The 27020-nt window shown below is 47.6% G+C and overlaps 1 protein-coding gene across 5 annotated transcripts in view; it reads left to right on the plus strand.

Annotated features, from left to right (window-relative positions):
- The window catches only part of PBX1 (PBX homeobox 1), a 284693-nt gene that overhangs the window by 136879 nt on the left and 120794 nt on the right, over window positions 1–27020 (plus strand). The window contains exon 1 of one of the 5 annotated variants that reach the window (XM_035010057.1): window positions 24614–26092. The exons of the other annotated variants lie outside the window; for them this stretch is intronic. Coding sequence (XP_034865948.1) covers window positions 26068–26092 — 25 coding nt within the window. The 5' untranslated portion in view covers window positions 24614–26067. Of the gene's footprint in view, window positions 1–24613; window positions 26093–27020 lie in introns of those variants that run through there. 5 annotated transcript variants of the gene reach the window in all.

Here is a 27020-nt window from a genome sequence, read left to right on the forward strand (position 1 = left end):
GGGCGTATTTTAGGTGAAGTCATATATCGTGGCGTCCCCCCAAAGCAGCTATAATAATTCAAGTAATCAACACGGTACTAAAAAGAGTTCCCTTTTATGTTTTTCAGCTTCTCATTTTTCATTTCTTTCCTTTTAGGGACATGACTTAAGGAATTTTGCAGTGTTTGTGATAATCTGTATCATGGTTTCTGACTCTCTGCACCCTAGACTTTTTAGGCTGGAAAAGTCTTTGTTGAGGGGGCCGTGCTGTGCACTGTAAGGTGTTCAGCTGCATCTCTGTTCCTTACCATGGTAGCCGTCATCCCCAATATTCCGTGGGGACAACCAAAAATGTCTCCAGATGCTGCCAGATGCCCCCTGGGGGCATAATCATCCCTTGTTAAGAAGCACTCATTTATACAATATTATCATATGTCTTTGAAAAAATTTTTTACTGTAAAACAGTAAATGATGTGGGTTGTATCTAGTAATTAAAAAAACTATAGTTACCGGATATGGTAAAGGATGGACTTATTTAGGGCGCCTGAGTGGCTCAGTCGTTAAGCGTCTGCCTTCGGCTCAGGTCATGATCCCAGGGTCCTGGGATCGAGCCTTGCATCGGGCTCCCTGCTCGGCGGGAAGCCTGCTTCTCCCTCTCCCACTCCCCCTGCTTGTGTTCCCTGTCTCACTGTGTCTCTCCCTGTCAAATAAATAAATTCTTTAAAAAAAAAAAAAAAAGGATAGGCTTATTTACTTTCAGAAATATCTAACTATGGACTTCTCTTAAATAGTGTGTTACCCAAAGACTATAACATAACTCAGTCTTTAAAATATTACATATAATTTCTCAGGACCACACTGCTGTATAACAGGAAATGTCCTGTTTGCTTGCCTAAGTCCGAGGGCATGTGTTTACAGGTATGTCCATCTCTGAGTCTGGAGTGCATATTCTTTCTGTATTATCTTATGATTCACCACTTATATATGTTAGCCTCTTTGATTTTGAATATGCATATGCAGAACCATATGTATATATACATAGACATGTTCATATTATGTGCCCTCACAGCAAAGGTTTTCAGAAGTACAGAGACACTTTGATTATAATTTTCTCACTTGACATGTTTAATTTTGAGGTTCCATCAACTTGCCTTTAATTTTCAATTTGTGTTTGAGAATTTTTTTTAACCTCTTCAGAAGGTTTTATTAGTGGATACATTAAAAACATTCAAAGAAGTTGTTTTAGCACCTGTTCGCCTTCCTACCACCTAATGTTGTGTAAGTATCTACCCGCGAATGGCACTTTGATCTGGGATTTTGTGTTAATTTGCCTAATGGCTATAGCATTTACAGAATAATTAAGACCATATGTTTTCAAAAGAGAGTAAATTTTAACAGGCCTTTGGTTTTTTATCGCTCGCATTTTGGAATTCTACGTTTGCTTTTTTCCCCCTTCTTTTTAAAACTGTTAGACACTTGGGACTTAGTGAGGGGTATCTGGAAAAGTGTCTTGCTTCTGATATTATTTTGGGGAGCCACTGATCTTTTCTGTCGCTGTGGCCTTGGGTGGTTGGTGATGTTAGCCATGAGGCAATGTGTCTTTTCTCCTCCTCTTGCCATCTCTCTAGGTCATTGGGCCCTTATGGGTGCATCAGAGATTTTCTTTTGTGAAGATGTGTGACATCCCTAAGAAGTGTGGGATAACTCACTTAGTCACTAAATGTTGTTCTGATAAGCTGGATATGAACTATATGATTGGAAAGCAGATCATACAATTGGAACACTGGTGGGTCTTGGTAAGACACCTCTGGTGATCTCTCAGCAAGTCAAAGGATATCTTCACCATCACCCCTCTAGTTACATTTGGTTTCCTTAAATCTTAATACACCTTGCTTGAGTTTTTAAACTACTAATATCCATACCCGTGTGGTACCCATTGTGAATGACAGCTGTGGAGTCACACATGAGTAATGTGCCTGTCTTTGAACTTGGCCATCAGAGAAGGTGCTTGGCCCCTATTTGGTGGGCTCCCATCCCTACAAATGATCGCATCCACACTTCGTGGAGTTAAATCGTGCATACAGTCTCTGATGTAAGTCATAATGAGAGCCTGAAGATGTGGACACACTGAGTCAGGCGTACACAAACACCCCCCCCACACACAAAGCACTCCTGGTGAAGAGGGGAGTCTTCATCAGGTCCCACTAACCTCTGGATTCCTAGGTCCTGTTTCCAGGTACCACGGGGGAGGCGGCAGATTGCAATCTTAGAAAAACTCTAACCAGGTGAAAGAAGCCGCTAAAGGAGACAGGAGCCCCAGGCACAGTTAAGCTCCCAGGTAGAGTTCGGTCCCGTGCTTGTTCCGAGTTACTGGACGTCCTCGGCCAGGTCGCCACCTGCAGCGGGGGGTTGCCAGGGGCTGTGGACTCTTCAAGGCTGAGAGGGAAGGAGCAGGAACAACACGAAACAGCAAATGTCAGGGAAGTGGCAAACCCTGAATCTTTTATGAGACCTTGGGTATTCTGATCACAGCTCTGCTGACACTGAGATTGGAATACAGATTACAGGAGGGAGCGGCTGTGACATGAAGCCCAGGCTTAAATCTTCCCAAGGTTTTAACGTGCCTCACCAAATGAATATTTTGCTATTTTATTTGGCACTGTCCCCGCAGGAGGCCAGGAGAGAGAGTGCTGACTGAGCCAGGGCCAGGGCGGGGGTCCCGAGATGCAAGAGATGAGAACCACGCTGTGGCTAATGGGACTCACACTCTTGTGCAGGTGTGTACGGATGTGCGAGTGTGTGGGGGAGAGAGAGAATGAGTGTGTGAGACAGTGTGAGTGTGTGGGAGAGACTGAGAATACAAGTGGGCGTAATAGTGTATGAGTGTGTGTGTGTGAGAGATTGTAAAAGAATAAGCATGTGTGTGAGAGCATGAGTGTGAGACAGTGTGAGCATGAGTGTGAGAGTGCGTGCACGTGCGCGTGCACGAGAGCACAGATCCCCTGTAATCCTGTCTCATGTGAGGCCTGGATGCTAAAACCACCAGAGCTGTTCGTGAGTTCACTCGGCTTCCCAGTGAGGAGAAGGAAAGAAAAGAGCAAGACCCCCGTGCTGAAATGAATTTTATGCCTAAGCGCCTGTCTTAGGAATGCAAGTGGTTTAAGAGTCTCCAAACTAAGACGCCTTTTTGGGAAAATGGAGAAAACCCGTAAGAACTCTGGGGCCTCGAGGGACCATAGGACAGGCGAACAAGAGAATGTGCTGTTCCCGGAGGGGAGGCCAGGCTCCTGCTGAACGCGCGTCACGGGCAGAGGGAGCTTGTCTGGGTGTTAGGCCTGCAGGTGGCTTAACTGCCAGCAGAGCTCCCAGTAAGGACTGCGGGTGCAGCATGTGCTTTGCGTGCACCGTCCTGATGGGAGGCCCCAATTGAAGGCCGGAGCATTGGCAGAGCCCCAGAGAACTGCAGGCGCCGGCGGGGGGGGGGGGGGGGGGCGCAGTGCGCATGTAGCGAGGTCCGCCGAGTGCGAGACTTTGAATTGCTTTGCTGGAGCACGACTTGGCAGCAGATTCGATCGTCTGGATTTCGCTTTTCCACACGGGTCCACATCTGGTAGGTCATGCTGTCTCCTCGCCAACCTGCGAGTCAGTCAGGCGAGGCAGGGTGACCCCAGCCAAGCACCGGCCACAGAAGCAGGGCAGGCTGATGACACAGTGGCCTTTGGAGCTCGGGCACAGCAGGGATTGGAACCAGGGTTCCTGGCTGTAGCCCTGTCTTTGGTCATCGTGGGTTGACCACCAGAGTAGCTCTGGAAGGGGCAGTGTGGGTGCATGTGGGGGGATAGTCATCCATAAAGAAGAACTGTTTATCAGGCGACTGTTAGGGGTCAGGCTCTGGTCTAAGTGCTTTTAAGATATGTGATCATAGCCAATAATGGCACAGCTACCTTATCCTCATTTTAGAGATGGAGAAACTGAGGCTAATTTGAAGATTGATTAATGGATTGATCGATCGATTGATTTTAGACAGAGTGAGAGAGCACGGGGGAGGGGCAGAGGGAGAAGGGAAATCTCCAACGGACTCCCCACTCGGCGTGGAGCCTGACACGGGGCTCCATCTCACGACCCCAAGGTCATGACCTGAGCCGAAATCAAGAGTCAGACGCTCAGTTGACTGAGCCTAACGCCCCTGGAGCCAGCTTTTGAATCAAGGCTGTCTCCAAAGAACTTGGCCTTGAACACCCACCGATGCCAGGTTCCGTGCTAGGTGCTGGGGGTACAGACTGGAGGAAGACAGGACCCTGGTCCTTCGGGGGCTCCCAGTCACGGGGACACCCGGCACATTGACAACAGCAGTGGGGCCGTCGATGGCCTGTGAAGGCTGGACCCGCCGTGGTGGCAGCCATTCAGCAGAGACAGGATGGCTGCATCTCACCCAACTTTTTGTGGTTCCCTTTGTGAAAATCTACTACCCTGAAGGCTCCATCTGCCCCCATTGTTGACACAGAGAGAGCTAGCCTTCTTTCTACGAAAATGGAAGCTTTGTAGGGGAAGGGGGGGGGTTGTGGACAAAATGGCAAGCAGACCCACCAGAGAAATAGGCCCAGCTGCTTGTTGCAGGAAATCCTCTAGTCTCGTTAGCCCCAAATTGTAGCAGAACAAAGCTGGGTCCATTGAAACAGAAAGAATAAGTAAACAAAAATAGAAAAGGGGGAAAAAAACCCCACTTTAAGTTGAATAAACTACCGCTGAGCCAGCTCATGAGTTCGGAGGGGGATTCTCGTGTTTCCAGGGTATTTTCAGATTCTGATGGTAATGAGGGGAAGACCATTGTGACCTTGAAACTTGGTCTGGGGGCATGGAGCTGACGACCACCAAGACGTCACACACAGACCACCCACTGCAGGTGCTTGCATGGATCTGCTGGCCGGTCTCTTGGGGGTACTGCAAGGCAACCTACTAAGCCCTAGTTTGGAGGGTGAGTGGAAGGGTGAGAGCAGGTGTTGAAAAGCCATGAAAAAAAGAATTAAAACAAAAATGTGCCTCAGGCTCATTTCAGCTGGCTGCAGGACTTCTCTCTCTTTCTCTCTTCCTCTCTCTCTGAATTTGATACTATTACAGGAACATTATCACGGACTCAATTTTCACTTGATAGTGAAACACCAGTCAGTCCTGGGGGTGGGCTTCTCGTGAGCCCCCATAAATCCGCGGAGGAGTGCGCGGGGCGGGTGCTACTCTCAGACCCCAGACAACACCAGGAAAGGGTGTACCCTGGGTGTGAGCAGGTCTACACAGTGCCGGCCAGGGAGCCGGTCACCTGGGTGTGAATCAGCCTCGTTTTGAGGATTCAGTCAGCAGGTGTCTGTAGGATGCTCTGGCTAGTGCCTGGCGTGTTCACCAGCGCCCCGTAAATATCGGCTGTTGCTCTGTTTCTTCCCGGGCAAAGCCGTGCCATTCTCTCTCTGCAAAATGAGAAACTGACGTCAAGAAGAGAGAGGCACCGCTGTGGGTAGGAAAGAACTTCTTTGGGGTTCCCTTAACTTTTTTCCTTTTTCTCATTTCAGTTCTCTGCTTTCCTCCTCATTAGAAGGCCAGCAGAAGTTGAGTCGAACCTGGGGACTTCTCCAGGGCTGTTGAGCTGATGGAGTGTGGGCACCGGTGGTGTGACAGGGGAGACAGGGTGCGGGGGATAAGGACGAAAGTGGGAGAAGGGAAGAAAAGGAAAGCCAGGTCGAAGATAGTCAGTTTCTTCCAGTGAACAGGAGAGTGGACAGGGACGGCTGAGTCCACGGCGGGGGCGCCGGTGCTTCTCCTCGGAACTGCACCTGCTGTCGCTGGCCCCATCTGGCCCGCCAGGTGGGAGCCCGCGGGCCGCAGTGGTGGCGGTGGCCGGCCGGTCTGCTGCCGGCTGCGGGGAAGCGTGCTCGCCTCGCACCGTCTTGCTCTGGGCCCTTCCTCCCTGCTCCTGAGCCCCTTTCCTTCCACTCGCTTCTGTGGACACAGGAGGGGAAATTGCAAATTGCATCAGCTCCTGAAAGGACAGGGTGGCTGTGGGCCATGTGCCAACGGCGGTGACCCAGGGCTGCGCCGTCAGCCCCTGAGACGTCTGCTGACCTGGAGGCAGAGGGATGAACGCTTTCAGCAGAACTTTGACCGGCGCGATTTTCTTTGTGTTCTGCCGCCTTCCTCCCCTGCGACGCGCCAGAGAGTTGGCTTTCTGTGACAAGCCTGAGAAACAAGTCTGGCACAACAGAGCATGGGGAGAAACCCGGTTTGGGAAATGGCTTTCAGGACACAAAATCCCCACAAGCACAGGGTTGCCCCCCACGAGCGTTCTCGTGCTTGATGGAGGGGTCTGTCTGTGAAAAGGTGAGGGACACGATGTAAATAAAGGTCCAGCCGGTGTGTGCTGCAGGTCTGATCCCTGCTGGACCCTGTGCTCACGCGGGGGGCGGGGGGCGGGGGGGTTGTCTGCAAACACCCTTGGCCATGGGGATGAGATCCGGGTGCGGTGAGCAGATCGGTTCCTAAAATGGAACGGGGGGCTGAAGAGCAGAGATAGCTGTATTGGTTTCCCTGTTCCTCTTTGCTGTTTTTCTTTTTCTTTCTTTTCTTTTCTTTTCCATGAGAGCATCAGAAAGGTCCCATCTGCCTTTTAGGGGAGGGTCCTGCTTGGTGACTGGTAGCATCTGGGGTAGGGTCCAGTTCATTGTGCCACCCAGAATATCAAAGCGGTTTAGGTGTTGGAGACCAGGGAAGGAAGAAGGGATTTGGGGGGAAAAAGCGCACACGCGCGCACGCACCCCCAACCCTGCTGCCAGTCGGGGTGCTGTCTGCCTGCCGTCTGCAGGCCGCTGCTGCCCACTCGTTACAATTAAAATGAAGGGTCCGTCAGCGGCTGTCTTCTCTGTGTGGCCCATATGTTTCTGAGCTGATACTGTCCGGATTATTCTGTTCGGGAAAACGATAACGGCTGTTTATAACCTTGGCAAAGACTGAGGCCTAATCAGGCTGGAGCACATTTTCACCAACTGGCTGATAACAGGCTGTTAGCAGCCTTATCGCTGGGGAGAGATAGGCCAAAATAAGCAGATCTGTGAGCACAGGAGCCCAATCGAGTGGTACACACTCTGGCCCCGGCTTTATTTTTAGATTCCCTTTTCCCGGTTGATATCGGAAGGCGCAGAGGAAGGAGGCGGGGTGGGTAGTAATGCGTGCCCCCGTGGGGTGTTAATCAACATGAGAGGCAGAGGGTCAGCCTGGCTTCCAGTGCTCTGGGCTCCCTTCAAATGAGGGAAAACACATGCAGGTCTTAGGAGACAAAGAAAGGGAAGGGACTCTGTTTCCTGGCCTGGTGTGTGGGCCCCGATGCCTGCTTGGCTCAGCATCTTCCCGCTGTTGGAGTCTCCATCCGGCCCGGCAGGAACAGGTCCTGGGTGCTTGCCACGTTCTCTCCTGCTGTAGGGACTGACTTTTGCTTTCTGTCTTAATCCACTTTGCCTGGGCATCTTCTTCTTCATGACATTCCCTGCCCAATTCATCCTCCTCACACAGGCTTAGAGACCACACGGTGGGCTGGGGCACGGGGAACACAGGCAGGCCCGCAAGTGCGGAGAGAGGACATTGAGTGAGGAAGGATGTAACCTGAGGCCCCATGACATCTTGGCTTGATAACTGGTCCTCGGTCCCCAGGGAGGAACTGTGAAGTTTTCGGAGAGGTCCAGGTTCCCGCCTCGTGGTGTAGCCTTTAAGGAGAGGCCCCTTTGAACTTGTCCCTGGACAGGGATAGATAGAAGCCAAATCAGGTAGGTTTTGCTTCTGGACCCAGTCTCCGAAACAAGTTACATCTGGGCCTTGACATGTGTGTGGTGCTAGAACAGTTATGTTTTTATATATTTATCATATATAAAAAGATATATGTGAGGTCGTCAAGCATGTGATGGGAAGCTGGGACAGACGTCATAAAGAGAAGGGAAGTTTGAAGGTATTGTTTGCCCTGGACGATGGCAGTCTGGTATTTTCTCTGTTTGTTCTGCAGAAACCTTGCTATCCTAAAGAGCAGTAGGCATTTTGCTCTCTACTCTGCTTCCGTCTGTCTGTCTGTCTCCGTCTCTCTTCTCCCCTTTCTTCCTGCCCTCTCCCTGCTCTCTCTGCAGCTGCCCGATTCCCGGCTCACTTTTGTCTGCCTGAGACTGAGTGAGTAGAGTAGAGTCAGGTGGCGGGAAAGAGGGGCAAGGGGGGAACCCGTGCATGGGGGAGGGAGGCGTGTTCAGGGGCACACAGATTGAAGTAAGCACAGAAGGCAGCAGAGAGCATTATTACCATTATCATGCAAATCTATTTACAAGGCTCCCTTTATTCATTAATCTCTGAATAGCAGGACCGTTCATACAGCCTGAAATGAGAACCACCTGTGCCTCTGCAACCAAAAAAATACGGGTGTTAAGGACAAATGACATGTGGGGGCAGGAAGGGAAAAATTAAATATAAACAAATCCAATCTTTCTGTCATTTAGATCTCCATATATATGGTTTTACAGCTCACATGGTGCAAAATGGCCAGCTGATTGGCAATTTGGGGGACGTCCCCCAAGTTGAGAGAAAAATCTCTGGGGAGGGTTGGAAATGTCATGAAATTATTCAACAGTCTGTTTTTAAAAATCCAAACAGAGGTTTTTCTACACCAATTCTTATTCTCCTTTCTGGAGGTTAGTACCCATAAATGGAATTTAAATGATTTGGGTTAATGTTTCAGGGTCCCTGGTGAGTTCAGTATAAAGGAATCTTTTCCATTATCATCACCGAATTCATAGTAATATAATCTAAAAATCTAAATCTGGAAGAGACCTTACATATGATCCAGTTCAATCCTCTCACCGTCTATTAAACCTTTAATTAAGAGTTCTTTACACGTAGTCCACATCCCCATTTGTCACATCGCACATAGACTGGTTACATTATCGTTGGAGCAGTGATTCCTAGAGGGAGCAACATAGCTCTTGCAAACACTTATTACCCTGTGTTATAGGCAATTAGCAGGGGCTGCAGGGAGGTGTAGGGAAGGGCTGCAGCTTTCTTTGCCACTATTGCTAAGATGGCAGAATAGCAGCTAGAAAGTCCACAGAAGAGAATCCCACTTAGGGCTAAGCATCTTCTAAGAAAAAATACAAGAGTGCCCATGGAACGGAATGGCTTCCATATTCCTTTCGGTGGGACTTTAAGTGAGCAGAGTAACAGTTCTCACTAAAATCTGTCAAGAGATTGAATCCTTTCGTTCTAACCACCCAACATTACTGGTCACCAGTATTAGAGTCCTAGAATCTTAGAGCTGGAGGGACCCACTGTAAAGAACCACCTCCTTGTGTAGATGACGAAATTGAAGCCCCAGAGAGGGGACTGGACCTGTCCCGTGAGTCTGAACATTTGGGGGGGGTGGGTTCCAACTAGGGATGAGGAGGAGATCCTACCTTCTAGTTCAGCGCTTTTTCATCTTTATGATGACTTTATAGGATGATTTAGTTTGGGATGAAGAATTTAAAACAAATCCCTTGACTGTCCATGCCACTGTGTACTCATCTATAAAATGAGGATCGTTAATTCCCCAATTGATTTTTAAGTTCCTCAAGAGCTGGGACTGTGCCATCCATCTCCACCTTTCCCAAGGCACCCACCTCTGCACGTAGACCTGCTCAATAGATGTTGACTACAGAATATTTGAATGAGTGAATATCACTTTTAATCGGACTTCTTGAGTGATGACTCTTTCATTAAATGATTTTTCTAAGTTGGGCGCACATTCTCAGCCATTCACTTCCTAAATCTCTTTCAGGAGAAACAGTGAAAAATGGTGATGAGGTCTTCGGCGGTTCTGACGGAAGACCTCTCAGGACCTCAGCGGCCTGATTATAATCAGGGAATCTTGTTGTTGTTTGTTTGCCTTGTGGTTGGTTGTTCACGAAGCCGATGCTCCTGAGGGTTAGTTGACTTTGAGGTTCTCAGTAGCCAGGGTCCCGTGCCTTCTTAGTTGTCCAAGAATCTTCTTTCAATTTTTCCTGGTGGTGGAAGGGACCTTCTTTAACTTGCTTCTTGCTGTTCCCTAGTGTCTAAATAACACCTGGATCCAAGTAGGTACTTGGTACATGGATGAGTTAAATGTAGGTAGGTCTGCTTTGGCTTCCCAAGGCCACGCCTTGGAAGCGAGAAGCTGGATTGCAAGTCTGTGAATTATCTGAGTTGAATCCTCTGACTCAGAAATCCTGGCCAGGATACACTTTTCCCCTCAAAGCATACATTCTGTCAGTCGGTTAAAAACCTTTTATCTTTGGACCTTACCTCCCACCGCCAGGGCCCTTTGTATCCCAGGCTTCTCTCCTCCTCACCCTGAGAGGACTATGCACAAAGGCTGATGGTCCACCTGGGCTTCCCAAGGCAGCCGTTCAGAGGGTCAGAATGCAAGGCAGAGGGGTTATTTGAGGGGTGGGGGTGGGGGTTGGGTGATAACAAAATCGCAGTTCTTTCGAAACGAACTTGCTTTTCTGAGGCACGCGACTGGCATATTTGGGTCATTAAGTATAAAGACATTCTGCTTCTGAATTATGCCAACAAGATGTTTTCAGATCAGATGAAGGTGGTGTGTGTGGTGACCGCCAAGGAGCGTGCTTTTCTGCGCGGGCCTCTGAACACACCCATCGCTGGTCTGTGCCAGACAGCGGTGCCCGGCCCGAGAGGCAGCATCATCCATCCCGGCATCTTAGAACCTTCCTTAACCATTCAGTCCCTTAAGACGCCTGTGAGTTACATAAATAATAAGATCCTTACCCCCTTGAACGGAATAGGAAGACTAAATTTTGAAAAATTAGGCAATTTGGCCCAGGGCAGGATGTGCAGAGGAAGCATGACCCGGTGAACCCACCCTAAGTGTCAGTGGCAAGAATTTTTCCTGTAAACACGTTTATCATGGTGGGTCGCCGTGTGGCTTCGCGAGGGGCTTTCAGGCAGTCTTCAGGCTGACATTCAGCACCTGGTACGTGCCTGCTACTGAGATACAAACAGTTAAAGAGGAAAAGTAAAAAAAAAAAAAAAAGACAAAACAGACACAACTCCTTTCTTCTAAGACCTAAAGACACTGTCGGCGTGACAGCTCTGTGTGGAACAGAGTTAAAATATGAAATGTTGGGGCGCCTGGGTGGCTCAGTTGGTTAAGCGACTGCCTTCGGCTCAGGTCATGATCCTGGAGTCCCGGGATCGAGTCCCGCATCGGGCTCCCTGCTCAGCGGGGAGTCTGCTTCTCCCTTTGACCTTTCCCCGTCTCATGCTCTCTCTATCTCATTCTCTCTCTCAAATAAATAAATAAAATCTTTAAAAAAATATATGAAATGTTATGATACAGATGGTACTGGGTTTGGGAGGTGGAGAATGGTTAAGTTGCAGGGTAGTGGTGGTGGGGAAGGGAGCTGGGGCTCTGAGTTGAAAAATGGGTAGGATGGAAGTCAGCGGAAGGTGGAGGAATGGGCCTTGCATTTGAGACTAACCAAATAAATAAAGGCAGAAAGATGGGAAAGAGGGTGACCGTTTTGTAGCAACTCTTGCTATATCTCAGTTTCCCTTCTGGTAAAAACTAAAGGACATGGTACTGGTTAGGGGTGTGCCACCATGGGAGGGACAGCTGAGGGTGATGGACGTGTTCGTAGCTGCCAGGGGACGATGCTCTAGATCTGACCTGCACAGGCATGGCTTTGGCTCTAGGTTTCTTGAGAGCCTCTGTTTAAGACCAGGGCATGGGATGTGTTTCTTCGAAGACTTTTATCCACCTGGTTTGTGGTGCATTCAGAACCAGACTTGGGGAAGAGGAAGGTCCTTCATGGCCACAGGATGAATCCAGACCAGCGAATGCAGCCATATTGGGAAGGAATCCTTGGGTGTCCCCGTGGCACCTCCCTTCCAAGACTGAGCTCTGTCAGGCAGGTGTTCAAATAAATAATGCATCTAAAAACACTTCCAGCAGCAGCTGGGACTGTCTTAGTAGCTCAGGATAGTGGGAGTACATCATCCCAGCTACTTGGGCAGGTGTGTGTTGGCTCCAGAAAGTTAGAACAAACGCTCTCTAGACATATCCCCTGCATGGACTAGGGCCCCATTTCTGACGGAGAAACAAAATGAAGCATTTATTTCATCGAGCCCTGCCTGGAAACAGGTGTGCCTTGGCTGAGCCCATCAGCTCAAAAACAAACAAAATTAATAGGCTTCCACTAGGGGGAGACTGTGGTTTCAGAGCACTAAGTTGGAATTAATAATACCTGCTCCTATCCAGTTCTTGTCCATCACTAACAGTACCTAGTATAACCTTAGGAGAAGATTAATCTCCATTAAGAATCAGAATGAAGATGACTTAACTTAATAGAAATCTACTTAGCACTTATTATGTGTCAGACACCGTATGTATTGTTTTATTTAATCCTCAAAAACATACCAAGATAGGTAACAGTATCCCCCTTCCCCAAATAGTTCTGAATGGTTCATAATAGTTAAAAACTTTGCCCAAGGATGCATAATACTTAAGTCATGGAGTTAAATCTGATTCCTGAGCTATGATACTTCAATAAAAAATGTGAATTTGCCATTAATAGCATGTTTTACCTTTTTTTTTTTTTTTTTTTACTTTAAACTTAGAGATTAGAAAAATATCTTGTGGGGCGCCTGGGTAGCTCGGTCGGTTAAGCGTCTGCCTTTGGCTCAGGTCATGATCCCAGGGTTCTGGGATCGAGTCCCGCATCGGGCTCCTTGCTCAGCAGGGAGTCTGCTTCCCTCTCTCCTGCTCCCCCTGCTTGTGCTCTCTCTTTCTCTGTCAAATAAAAAAATAAAATCTTAAAAAAAAAAAAGAAAAATATCTTGTGTTGGCCTTGAGCATGTTCGAGGTAATTTTGGAGAATCCAGATTGTTTTCTGCAAAAGGATGTCACCCCTAACCCCCATAAAGACAGCTGTGCTTGGGGTGAAAATCAGCTGCTGCCCATTGAAGCTCCCAGTTGGATCCCATTCGGGAACTCTGAGAGGTCAAGATGTGGTGACCTTCATCATTTTGGATGCTGCTTCTGTAGGACTAACTCTAGTACGTGTGGGTCTAAGAGGAATATTTGACAACCAGTAGTATTTAGGATTTGGGTGACAAACGTGGTCTTGAAAATGATTGTGTAGGTTCTAGTTGTCATCACATGATGAGTGTCCATGTAACATTGACTTAGGACCACTCAAGCAGCCAAACCTTGAATCGCTCAGGCATCGGGGATGAGCTAAGCCCACCTCTGCTACTCTGTGGAATCAAAGCTGAAGACAGGGGTTACCTGGCTGGTGCTTGCCGGAGACCCCGCCATGCTTTTGACTTCTCTGATCATCTGGACTTTATAGAAAGAGGGTGGAGATAGCCACACGCTCTTCTCTTTGTGGCAGGGACTCGTTTGGAGAGAGCAGTCTGTTTCAGAATTTCAGAGGTTGAAGTGTAAAAATGTCAATTGCAAGGGAGACAGAGGTTAGGTCTTTTTGAAACCGAGCCTGTAGTCCTGTGTTCCCAGTCTCTGTGGTCAACCCCCACTCCCTTGGCATGGACTCGCACTTGGATTTACTGACAGAGGAGGGGCTGACCCTCAGGAACTGGCCGAATGACAACCTTTTGGTTGATAACGAAAATGTCTCAGAATTCTACTCAGCCTTGCTCCCGGCCAGTGACCCCGTCAGATCTGATAAACCGAACGAGCTGGGGGCTACCATGAGCTGCAAAGGAGACCTGCACAGGCATGCTGGTGTGTGAGAGGCAAAAACAGGCAGGGTGGTGCCCCCCTGAGCAAGCGACACCACGCTGAGCCGTTTTTCTCTGCCCTCCCTCTCATGCAGGTTTAAATCGGAGGTGGGGTTAGGGGAAATTCTTCCGTCTGGGAGAGGGAAGGTTGGGAAGCTAGGTTTGATGTCTGCACTAAAATGTCACATATGTAGCCCTGATTTCCAAAGGCGATGCGATTCCGTGACGAACATTCGACCAGAACCTGGACATCTGGGAGTGCTAGCCGTTTTCACTTGGCCTGAGCAAGCTTTAGGCTGTTCATTGGAGTTGTAAATAGAGTATTTACAGGAAAACCAGGGAGTAGCTGTATGGTGTGTATTAGAATTACCCGGAGACCTTGTGAAAATTGTCCATGTCCTGGATCAGAGTCTCAGGATGTGGGGAGGCCCAGACCTGTGCATTCGTGAAATGCACAAACGATGCCCAGGTGATTCGGTGCCGAGTCTCACAGAACGGAGGTCCAGTGCTTTATAGTAACATTGTTCTTGTCCTGTCCAGTGAGCATGCCAGTGGTGGCCCGCTCTTTCTGTCTTCGCATCTGGAAGTGTTTTGGCTCCTGAAAGTACATAGGGCTATGCATGTGTCCAGATGTGTGTGTGAGCGCGTGCGTGTGTATGCATGTGTTTGTTTGTTTTCTGAAGCACACGGTCAGCTGCTGGCCCTGTGACATGTGATCAGAGTGATGTGGACATGCTAGCCTGGGCAGACCGACTCTCCCCAGTTCGCCCTGCCCGCAAACACAGCCAACATCCTCAAGGTAAAGCTCTGAAATCCCACGCTGACCTTTTCGTGAAGCATTATAATCAAGTTGAACATTTCCAGTTGTACCACAAATGCTTGCCCCATGGGAAAACACTTCCCTGTATTTTATGACAATTGATTCTGATTTTGAGGAACTAATTTGTATTGAATGCAAAATGTCCAGCCTCCCATGGAAACCGGAAAGTCCCCATGTCTAAACAGGTCCAACGCTGTGTTTTTATTATAAAGGCAGGGCAAACAATGAAAGATTGTGTTTTCTGCTTCAGAGAATCCTTCCTTCATTGTTCTGCATATTTTAATTTTCTTTTCTTTTTTTTTTTTTAACAGTCCTGTGGGTCCAGCGCCAGCAGGCAATTTTTAGATATCTGGGCTCATGGGAAACTTGAGCCTGTCTGGATTCTCAGCTCCTAGATGGCAGAAACCACTGGATCTTTTACTGTGTGTTCAGGCTCCCGTTGTGCCAAGGATCCCTATGTGAACGTGCTGACCCCTCTGAGAGACTCCTGTACTCTGTAGTGAAAGTCACCATTTCACTCCCCGCAGGATAGTTCTGGCCACAAAGGCAGCTGAGCCCTGGGGCCTTCTAACTTCCTTTGGAGGAAGTTGCAGAAACGAAAGCTACTCCTTCTCAGGCTAACATCTGCTGACACAAACAGGAGCCCCTCAAGGAAGCCTCCTGCCAGTGCCCAAACCGGGGGCTCACATGGAGAAATATCACTGACGCTTGAGCTCCCCCCGCCCCCAGACCCAGCTAGTTGTCTTCCTCAGCGGGAAGCACAAGTGGTATTGGGGCTGGCGTGTGGTGAGACCCCTGTTACGGTAACAGAGATGCCCAGTGAAGTATTGCTCATTTGGCTCGGCGATCTCTGGTCCAGGGAAGGTGCTGCCCCTCCAGGGGAGCCGCGGTGGGCTTAGGGCTTCTCTGACATCCTTTCTGAGGGATATTCAACAGAGGTCGTACCTGTGTTGTAACAAAAGATGAATTTTAGGGGAATCCTCCTGGGCAGGGGGAGGGGGTCTCTTCTTCCAAAAGAAGGTCAGGCTATCTTAGGAAGCCATCATCTTCTACTTCCCTGGACCAGTGAGGAGATGGCCAAGAGAACTAGGGCAGCTGTGGGTGTCTGGAAAGGCTTCTTCCAATCCCAGGAGTCTGCAAGCGTTCTCAGGTGCATGGCAGACTGTCTATACCTATTTCTGGAATTTGCCTCTTGGCATTGTCATGCAGCAGGCTTTTTCTGGTCGTGCTTTGTGGTAGAAAGGTCAGTTGGGCACCGGGGAATATTGGACTCACTGTTCTTCTCCCCCTCGGGCCCTGGAGCAGGCCTTTGACTGGGATAGCTATGAACTGGGGAGCGAGAAGGTCTTTAAGACTTTCTCCCTCATTCTCAGTGTGGCCAGAATTCTCTTTAGGGCACTGTTCCAAGTCTGTGACTCCATCTGTAAAATTGGGTGGCAGCGTTTGGTGGTGGTGGTTTTTTTTTTTTTTTTGCTTTGTACAGGATTGGGAGAGAATGGAGGTAGAAGCCTAATGACTTAAAAGCTAAAACAATTGAATTCTTTGAGCTACGGCGCTCTGCTAGGAGAGCACGGTTGTTTCCCGTTGTGGAATACCTTCCAACACATTTATCTGGATTCCCTCACTTTTCCATTTGCTGTCATTGGCATGAAAGAGCAATTTACTAAAGGTTTGCGAATGTTCCCCAGGTATGAAGGCGGAGCGTTTTGCAGTTGACCCTTGAGCTACATAGGGATTAGGGGCACTAGCCCCCTGCACAGTTGAAAATGCACGTAGAACTTTCGACTCGCCCAAAACCTAATAGCCTACCGACCCGAAACATTACTGATAACATCAGTAGTCGATGAGCACATACTTTGTATGTTGTATGCATTGTACGCTGTATTCTTACCATTAAATGAATTGAAGCATTATTCAGAAAATCATAAAGAGGGAAAAAAATGTAAAAAAACCTGTGTGTAAGCGGACCTGTGCAGTTCAAACCTGTGTTGCTCACGGGTCAGCTGTGTTTAATTTCTCATTAGTAGCTCACCTGTGGTTCTCCCTTCTCTACCTGGCTGCCGTAGGGGCATGGGGAGCCCCACCCAGGGATTAGCCAGGGTGCATATGTTCACTTAGAATGTTTTATTTATTTGTTCATACATCCGTTCATTTAATGAGACTTTATGGAGCATATTTTTGTGACAGGCTATATATTTTTTTTAAGATTTTATTTATTTGGGAGAGAGAGCATGAGCGGGGTGGACGGCAGAGGGAGAAGCAGGCTCCCCGCTGAGCAGGGAGCCCGATGTGGGGCTCGATCTGGGGACTCCAGGATTGTGACCTGAGCCGAAGGCAGACGCTTAACTGACCGAGCCACCCAGGTGCCCTGTGACAGGCTATATTCTAGGCACTAGGGATACAATATGAATGGAACAGACAAAACCCTTGTCCTCGTGGAGCTTCCATGATAGTGAAGGAAATAGACAATATGATACGATATGGTATCAGGTGGTATACTATCCTATAAAGTACTAATGTCTTAAGCCCAGTTTTCCATTTTACCCCGGGACTGACCCTCAGCTCTAGGCTCCCTGGCAGGTGGTCCCCTGTGTGGTGATGCTGTCACTGATCATACATATCTGCAGGGCTTATGCTCATGCTCTGTAACCATTTCTGCTATAGGATCTTCTTGCCGCTCACTGAAGCCTTAATCTCGTATGCCGTGATCAATGGGCGTGTGCCTTTCCCACTTGGATGCTCATTTTTTAATCCTTACTGCCTCCTTCAATGTCATCCTGTTCCATTTTTCTTTATAGACTTTCAGGTCTACTGTACCTGCTGATTACTTAGTGGAGAGTGTTGGGCATCTCCCTTAATTAATTCCATTGATTTCAAATCCCACAAGGTTTGAGGTCCTTAGGTTCCTGAAGCAGCTAAATGGAATGTCTAAATTCCAACCTTTTCCTTGTACAAATTGTTTTGCCACAAAGTTGCTGGGGGAAGTGCTGTGGTTTTATTTATTTGAAGGAGTATATTAATCCACAGAGGATTCTGCATTCTTAACTGGGCTTTTTGTAGAAATGAGGTAGAAGGAAAAAAAGGGGGCTTGGATCTCTCCCTCTTTCTCTTTCTCCCCTTCTTCCCCTACTTACTTCCAGAATGCTGGCTGAGGTGGGGCATTGTCTTAGCAGCCAGGGGTTTCCTGCATTCTTTGAAGAAGGGTATGACTGTCAACCCAGGACTTCTCTTTGAGGAGTAACCGCGTAGGGTTTTTCCGGGAGGTTACAGCTAAAACCTATGGCAGTGACCTTGTTGAGTGATATGCATGTGATTTTCTAATGCTCCCTGTTAAAAGGAAGCACGGAATTTCTGGGAAAAAGTTATCAACCTGGGCTTGGCATCATAAGGTTTGGAAGAACAGTCCATCTCGCACATGAAGGTAAAGAAATCAGCATTGCTGGGAAATTGAGAGAGTCTGACCTCATTTCCCTCATTGTATGAACATGGATCAGGAATTTGCACCAACTGAGTCCTTGATGTGCGCCAGGCCCCTAGATTAGGCATTACGCACATGCGGTCTGTGAATGGTGCAGTGACTGGCTGGATTGGGCATAATACGGTTGCAACTAAAACCCCATCCCTTTCCAGTCATCCTACAGACTATAGACTATACAAAGAGCCAAAGAGAGGGAAGAGAGACTCAGGGCAAAGCAGTATCTTTGGCTGACTCCTTTGAGGCTTCTGTCCGGCTCTGCCTGCTAGGCGGGCAGGCGCTGGGGGGTGACCAGCCCGGCTGAGCTCGGAGCATTGGCAGCGATCGAAGAGTTTATGTGGGACCTGTGTGGGTGGCGGGCAAAAGGAAGGGGCTGGAGGGAGAGATCAACAGATGAATACCCCCCTCCTTCCCATCGTTCCATCTGACCGTCTGAGGTTGCGTGCATGGTGGAAGGCCAAGAAGCACATTCTAGAGAAGGGCGTGGATTTCTCTGAAAGGACTTTTTCCTTCCTGCTCAGGCCAGCCAGGCAGCAGAGGCGAGCCCTGCCTGCAGCTAAGGAAGAAGACTCTGTTGCTATGCGCCGGAAGCTTAATTTTATTATTGCTCTCCCCTATTTAATGTCTGTCTCTCAGGCAGCTGGTGATGTTTTAATGAAGCTGGAATTGTATAGTCTGTAGCGCTGGATAATCATAAGCTGCCGAGTCAGAATCAAATTAATAATTCATGAAATTAAAGTGTATAATTAATTTGAACCATGCAGATGAGAAGAAGGGCCAGCACCCACAGCCTGGAAGGAGCTGAAGTGTGGGGAGTGTTTACCGAGCTCAGCTTCTGTCCCCAAATGGTGTCAGTCGGCGTACGGGTTGGGGGTCTGTGTGAGCCCGTTGGTCTGTCCACCTGCACACGTGTGTTTACTGGAAACAAGATATACTTTCGCCTAAAATTTGAACTAACCTCAGAAGCTCCAAGCATTTTAGTGGGTTTTGATTCAGCCTTCCCAGGCCCTGGAAGGAGCTTATTCCAACCGGAAATGAGATCGTCAGACGTTACCGGGTTATGTATCCTCGTAGCAGGGGTCCCATTGAAAGCTCCATCAGAAGCTTCACTCTTTGGTGCAGATCGCAAGGACATAAATCAACTCCAAAAATTTAGGCATTTTGCTGAGCATCCAGTCCCTTGTATTTCTGTCTCGTGAGTGCACGCGCACGCACACACGGGCAAACACACACACAGCAAATGCGAATGACTTCCCCTAGACAGCAGCAATGATGTGTTTCCCATCTAGCATCTTGTTTGTTTGTTCTTCTCCCAGATGCCCTTGGCCTGGCAATAGCTTGAAAAGATATTCTTGGCGCCATTGCTTAGCAGCAAAGTGAAGGGACAGGAGCCCAAGGGCCTCATCCAGGGATGGGGACTGGTCTGCCCCGGTCTGAACGGCTCTACCTTTCCTGCGTGCTACTCTGACGTGTGTCTCTCTTGCCTCTCTAGGTGTAAGAGGCAGGGGTTCTGTTTATCACTGGTGCTGTTGACATCGCTTGCTGGGCATCGTGCCTGCATTCTGCAGACGTTGACTGGGATCCCTCCACTGTATCTGTAGGGGATGCCTGCAGCGCTCCTTAGTTTGAAAGACAAATGCTCTGGTACTCTAGTGAGGGAGGGATCTCTGGGTTGCGCTTTTCATTAGAAAATCCCTTCTGGTGTTTCAGCCTCCTAAGCATGGCATCTCCTTTTCCCAGTGGAGGCTTGCAGAGAGTGAGGAAGCAAAATGGGGAACCACAAGTGTCCGTTCCTCTTTGTCAGGTCTTTGAGAGTTCTTGTTCTAAAGGGACAAATGATTGGAAGCCGTGATACAGACTAATAACGCATAAACCCCCAAAGGTTTGGGTTGCATTGAGGCTCAGTTGACTTCAGAGTCTTGAGTCTTCAGAATGTTTATTTGTCCCTCACACAGAGGCTGGCTCGGTCTGCCTCTGTGTTCACACGCTTAGCCAGAAACACCGGGAGGGAGTTGTACCCGAGGGAAATCTCTGGGGGTACCCAGGGCCTCATAGACAACATCAGTTCTCTTTACTGTCTTGTGATCTGCGTGCTTCCCCTAACGGGCCTTTGCTCGCATGGCCTCAACTTCTGTAGCACCTTTCTGCTTTCCCACAGGTGACTTTATAGCCACTGGTGGTTTGCCAGACTGGCTGACTCCCTCTAAACACATCTCAAAGTTCTAGCTTGCTCCCAGCAATCCTTAAACCATTGCCTGTCTCCCGCTCTCAGACTGAGGTACAAATCAGAAACATCTGATGCCCAACATATAGTGAACTCATTTTGGGGCAAAAATAATGGTCCTGTAATATTGGATTCCTATCTTCAGAGCACTTTGCCTACACAAGTAAATCCTGACTGTGAAGTTGCTATCCATCATCTTTTGGTAAGAAAGGCAAGATAGAGAATGAAAGTGACTTGCTCAAGACATCTAGAGTGCTTGGCACCAGGGAGCCTTTGACCACCCTAGGATTTGTAAATGAAATGTAACCACCTAAGCATATCTGGAATTTCCTACTCTTGTGTTCAGTTGAAAAGTTTTGACTGCCGTGGGTGATTGGACGCCATCTTGCTGGAAAAGTGTTATACTGCATGGGTTCTTATATGGCCCTTTCAGCCTTAAAAGTTAAACCTGTTTATTAAAGATGAAAAGTCATTTGAGACTGCTACGGAATGATTGGAGTTTATGCACAGTGTTTACTTGCGATCTCTGTTTTTGCATACCAACATTTTGGTCAACCCATAGATGTCTCCTCCAGGGAATGGATCTCTCTGATTTGAATATGATGATTACAGTTAGCAGAAGCTGAGGTCTTTTGTTTTGCCATGGGCTTAGTGTAGAGAAAATGGGAACCATGATTCCTGAATCTACTTGTACATCCCCTGAATAACTGGACAGTGACCCTGCCAGCCCAGTTATTTTAGCCAGGCAAACAGTGATTAAGGTAGATCGCCATAGGATCAGTTTAATTAACCAGGTGGCGTTCCGCCATGAATATGGCTGGAACCAATGAATTAACCAAAAAAACAAAAACAAACCAAAAAACCCAACAAAACCCAACCCTAGTCACATCGGGATATATGAATAGATGTATGTTGAAGTCACATCCAGGAATTATATAAAATTGTGAGCATGGCTACTTACTTCATCATTGAATTAGCACTGTGTTTGAAGTCTATTGGGTATAAAATGAGAGGTCTGTGGAGTATAAAACTGGTCTTTAGAAAGTCTTTTAGGAAGAGAAGTACTTCCTAAAACCCGTAATGACAAAATAATGCTTTGCTGGGAAAAGCAGCCCTTGTGTCTCCCATGGTGAAATAATTCTTCATGGTGGTCCTTAGTTCATGTCTTTATAGTGGTATTTGTGCTGGGCTGGCAGCTGAATTTTGGGCTGGGGAGGGAACTGAGACCCGTCTTGGGAGCAGTGACCTCATTGACTTCCCTTCGGATGGGCGCAGAGTTGGGGATCCTCTTCCATCCTGGCTTTGGCTTCCTCCAAGAGCCTCTCTTGTGCTTCTGTAATGCAGGGGAAAGCCTTCCCCTTAGTTTTCTGGGTTCCCTCTGGCGACTCTTTTTGATCCCTTCATTTTGGTCAGGTGCTCAAGCAATGCAATATGGTGTTACGGTTTTGCTAAAGCCTAACACCAAGCTTAGGCTTTATTAAGTTACAGACCCCTAGGGATAAATATTCTGACCCTTTAGCAGCTCCTGAGTGAGAGACTGCACTCTCCCCTTGGCATGCACATGACGAATATGTAATAAAATTCAGTAGTTAACTTATTTAATTTATGGATTTAACGTGTGGACTTAACGTCTGTCTTACAATCTCAGAAAATCTGCAATTTCTGTTGGTTTCAATTGGAAGATTCTAGAAGTCAGGGACTAGGCGTGTGCAGTTTTATTTGCTACTCCCTGTGTCATGTTAATAAAACTACATTTGGTTATAATTCAAAGCAATACAATTCAGACATCGGGCATTTTAATAAAGTGCACGTTTCAAGAACTAACATACTTTTTTTTTTTACTTTAAAAGATTTTATTTATTTATTTATTTATTTATTTATTTATTTATTTATTTATTTATTTGAGAGAGAGGCGGGGAGGGAGGGAGAGCAGAGAGGGAGAAGCAGGCTCCTGCTGAGCAGGGAGCCTGATGTGGGGCTTGATCCCAGGACCCTGGGAACATACCTGAGCCAAAGGCAGATGCTTAACTGACTGAGCTACCCCGGCGCCCCAAGAACTCACATATTTTTAAAAGCAAACAGGGCACATGACCATTTAGTGCTTCTGAGCAGAGGGTGGGAGTTCTTGGGTGGGTCTCCTGGCCTGCCGCATCCCCTCACAACGGTGGCTATTGATTTTTGTTACTGAGATTTAGAGATTGATTGTTACACACACAGTCCTGTGGTGGTGAGGTCTTGAGTTGGTTTGGAGCAAAAGCCAGCAGTCCCGTCCTGTGTACCAGAGATGAGTCGTGGCCACTTTCCTTTGGCATGTGAGGAGGGGGCCTCTGCCACTCATGCCGTGAGGGCTTTTTGCCTTTGTCAGTAGCTAGAATTTGGTTGCAGGTATATAGTCTTCTTTTCGTTTGAGCCCCAGAGGATTTTGCTCCAACTTCCAAGTTAGTGGTTAATACAGCTCTATAAGGGGCAAGTGGGAAAAGTGGTCTGTCCCTCATTGGAGAGGGAGGCTCTTACCTCGTTGATGTTTCCTAGTGGGATTTGTCAGCATCTGTGCCCTCCTTCCATCCTCTGGGAGGATATGAGGAGAGAAACCAACGAACGAAAAGTGGAAATGGCTCATTCTTACGCATTCTGGGGAGGATGGGTGTGACTCTCATTAAGATGGGTGAACCGTTTCAGGCTGTGGTTCTTGGAGATGCAAGCAAGGAGCCCACATGCCGTGTTTCCATTTCTTGGGCAAACCAATAATTTATTTGTTTTCCAAAATGAAGCCAAAAGCATAGAAGGAATTTGTAATTTTCAGAAATTATTTATTATCATTATAACATTTCCCCATAGGCAGCAGATAGCCCATTATTCAGAATTATAACCTATCCTGGATTTAGACATGGCCTGAATAATGAAATTGGGGGAAATGCAGAAAATACGGGTATTAATGTTAACTAAACGTACTCCACTCAACAGAAAGAGGGACCCTCTCTGCTACAGATTTGTTTGTTTTCTCAAAAATGCATGTTTTTTGCTCAGGGCCTCTGGTTTTTAACTTTACACCAGTTCAGAGTCACTGAGTAATTTTTAACTGCAGGATGCATCTCTTTCCCGATATTCTCTCCACCCACTGCAACATATTTCAGCTTAGATGTCCTGTTATTTTTCTTCACAGAGCCATGTCTCTGCATGGGTGAGAATTGCAAAACCCATCAGGAGGAATTTGATATGCCAAATGGGTCAGCTCTTTATAACTTCTAGGAAACCACAAGATAATTGTAGGGTTACTGCTGGTAGGCTCCTCAGCCCCGTGTTAGGCGTTCATACTCTTCTCTTCTCAGCTTGCAATGGCTGCTTCTCTTTGTAGTACGTTTGATAGGACATCTGAATAAAGGGGGGAGCATGCCTTCTTAAGGCAGAGTTTTCGAGGCAGCATTCAGGAATATGGGGTTAACTGACCTTAGAGGTTTAAAAGAACAAAACTAAAATATGTGATTGAATTCTTACAGTAAGTAGGAAATACATTTTGGGCAGTCTGCTTCAAATAATTAGAGTACCTTTGTTGATTCAAAGTGAATTTTCCCTAAATGATGTCCTATTGATAGATTCAGTCACAATGAAATGGTCAAGGTCCTACTGAAGACGTCTATCCATGTACTTATATTTGGGTCTTCATCTGTGAGGATAGCAATAGGTTGGGCCTGCTTAGGGACTCATGAGTTCATGCAAATGCTTTTAATATGGATGTAGGGATTTCAAGGGATTGCATATATGTGTATGTGTGTGTTATAGGTGTACATACACATCTTTATATATGTGTGTATATATAAATAATAATAATACTAATAATAGGTAGCATTTATATAGCAGTTACTATTTGCTTAGGGCAATTCTCAGTGCTTTTTAGGCAATTTGTCTTAAAGAAGCAAATGAAGCAGGTATAAATATTATCCCTCTTTTACAGTTAGGGAACCTAAGGTCCAGAGAAGTTAACTAACTTGCCTAAGGGCACACAGCTCATAAGTTGCATATTTAGTTAATGTAGGCAGGCAGTCTGGCTCAAGAGTCTGTGCTGCTTCTCACATAAGTGTAAAAAGCAAAGGGCAGATGGTAATAAGAATAAAAGAAGCGGGATGCCTGGGTGACTCAGTTGGTTAAGCATCTGACTTGATTTTAGCTCAGGTCATGATCTCCGTGTCGTGAGATCGAGCCCCACGTTGGGCTCCGCACTGAGCGTGGAGCCTGCTTCGGATTCTCTTCTCCCTTTTCCTCTCCCTGTATCCCTCCTCCCCGCCCCCCTCTTGCGCACACTCTCTAAATAAATAAATAAATAAATAAATAAATAAATAAATAAAAGAAGTAACCATCACCAGATTTTCCCTGTGCACCAAGATCTGTGGCCAGCACTTCACGTCCATCGCCTCATTTAATCCTGTCCGTAACATGATGATGTTGGTACCATCCATACCCTTCACTTGGCACATTTAGAAACAGACTTCGTTTCTGACTTGCCTCATGTTGCACATCTGGTAAGTAACAGCTCTTTAGTACTGTGGGGATACATCCCGGAGGGCTTCAGGACACCTAAAGCCACATGTAAGAGACTGTGAGGGTAGCAGAGGCCGAGCCGGGTTTGCAGGAGGGTGAGGATGGTGGGTCGATCAGCTGACTAGAGCATGGAGTCTGTGAACCCATTTCTCGTCAGTTTGTTTTGCTCTTCTCCATGAACATAACCCTGAGTGTTTAGTCCCAGAGTTGATGGCATCGATGAGGGAAGACCTGGGTCTTACGACCTAGTTAGGTGTACTATTTAGAGGAAGGAGGTGATTCTCTCCTCTCACCTTTCCCCTCAGCCCTCACCTGCCTCTTGGAAAAGGTTCAACCCCATCTCCCCATGAAATGTTTTACTGAAGAAAGACATCTCTGGCCCTTGTTGTTCTCCTCACTTTACCTACCGCAGCTGAACTGGGATCTGAACTACCTGGCAGTTCAGGCTCCAAGATTCATTATGCAGCAAATGTACTGCTTTGCCTATGCTTGGTCAAGTCTGGAGTCACAAAGTCAAATGAACTCAACTGGCTCCGCCCCCTTGGTGTTAAAGAAGCAACTGGAGCAACCATTTATGTCAGTATTTTGTCATATTTTCTCTCCTTTTCCTATTTGTCAACACCTGTCTCTGAATGGTAGGATTTTGAGTTTACTCTTTTGCTTAAATGTACAAAAACGTAATGCATGGTTGGGTGGCGTTCATGAGAATGAGGTCAGAAACGTGCAAGACTGGTGGGTTTTTGCTAATGTGGTGTGTGCGTGTGTATGTGTGTGCATACACATATGTCTGTGACTCTGATATATGGGCACTAGGTCTTCTGGAGGCTGACTCCCTCTCTGTAGGCTCTAGAAACGTCTTACCAGCAATGACCCACTTGACCTATTTTTGCAAGTGTCTTTTGCCTTCTTCCTACTCTTTGCTTTCCTTCCCCCATCAGACAGGTTAATGGCTCATATCATCTTCCCTTTTCATCAGCCAAAAAAAAAAAAAAATCTCACTTGGCTTCCCCTCTGATTTCAGCCTGTCACTTGATGAGGTCCCTGCTATTTATATTTTTGTTTGTTTGGAGGGAGGGGGGAAACATATAAATAAAGCCCCGGCAAACCCGACCGCCCTGCTGGATGGGAAGGGGCTCCCAGGCCTCATGGCAGCGGGGCTGCCTAACTGGTAGTTAAGCAGGGACCAAGAGGTCCACACCATGAAAGCCTTTGAAAGGGTTACTGGGAAATGCAAACAAAAACAACATGCAAATGAGGCCGCCAGCAACAGGTAGGCTTAATCAGATGCTGTCAGATGAATTCAGCATCTCCCCGATTGTCGCCTCTCTTTGCCTCCCATTCGGAAGCCCTCATCTGCTCCAGATGTGGTTTAATTTACTGCGACTTGGCTAATTACTGTAATTAAGGATTAATTACTGTTAATTACTTTCACATAAACTCAACGCCAGTCAAAGAGCGGAGCCTTATGAAGTCTGCCACAGGAGTGAGCACGGCTTGGCGGCCTGCGTGCGCTCTGCAGGTCTGTGGATGGCGCCTGGGTCCCTGCTGCCACAAACCTTCCTGACCTTCCAGCCTCGCCAGTGGGACGGGAGGGCCAAAGGTGCGGGAAGGGTCAGCGCTCAGGCCCTCATAGGGCGTCAACTACCAGGCCCTTCCCTCCACACGGGGCAACCGGACGGACAGGGATGATGTTGGGGAGAGGGCCTGGTCAACCCACAGAGAGAGGCGCAGAGCACCAGCCTTCCCGGTGCAGGTGGGAGCCAGCCTTGTCTTCTTTTTCTGTTATTACCCCGCTGGCTTTGTGAGCCTAGTGAAGGAGCCAAACAGGAGATGTTCACCACAGGTCATTGGAGCAAAAATAAAAGAGGGGGCTGGAAATCAGCACCGGGCCATCCATTTCTTTCTGAGTCCTTCCTTCCCATCCTAACACATGGGCCTGGTTCTGTGGCGCGGGATGGCTAGAGGAATGGTTGAGCCTACTGCAGGTACCTCATCACACAGATAGGAGATTAGTGCCACCCCAAATACCTGTCCCCCAACTTCGCCGGGGCTCTCAGCTCTGCCAGTGAATGCTTCCATGAGATACAGAGAAGCGAGTTGCCCTAGTGACTGTTAAAACATGGGCCGTTCTTAACTTCCTGGCACATGACATTGCTTTCTGTTTCATGAAGGAAATGGAACGCTTTAATCTCGAAATC

The sequence above is a fragment of the Mirounga leonina genome, unplaced genomic scaffold, assembly GCF_011800145.1.
Source record: "Mirounga leonina isolate KUSES-001 unplaced genomic scaffold, KU_Mleo_1.0 Mir_154, whole genome shotgun sequence".
NCBI classification, from domain to species: domain Eukaryota; kingdom Metazoa; phylum Chordata; class Mammalia; order Carnivora; family Phocidae; genus Mirounga; species Mirounga leonina.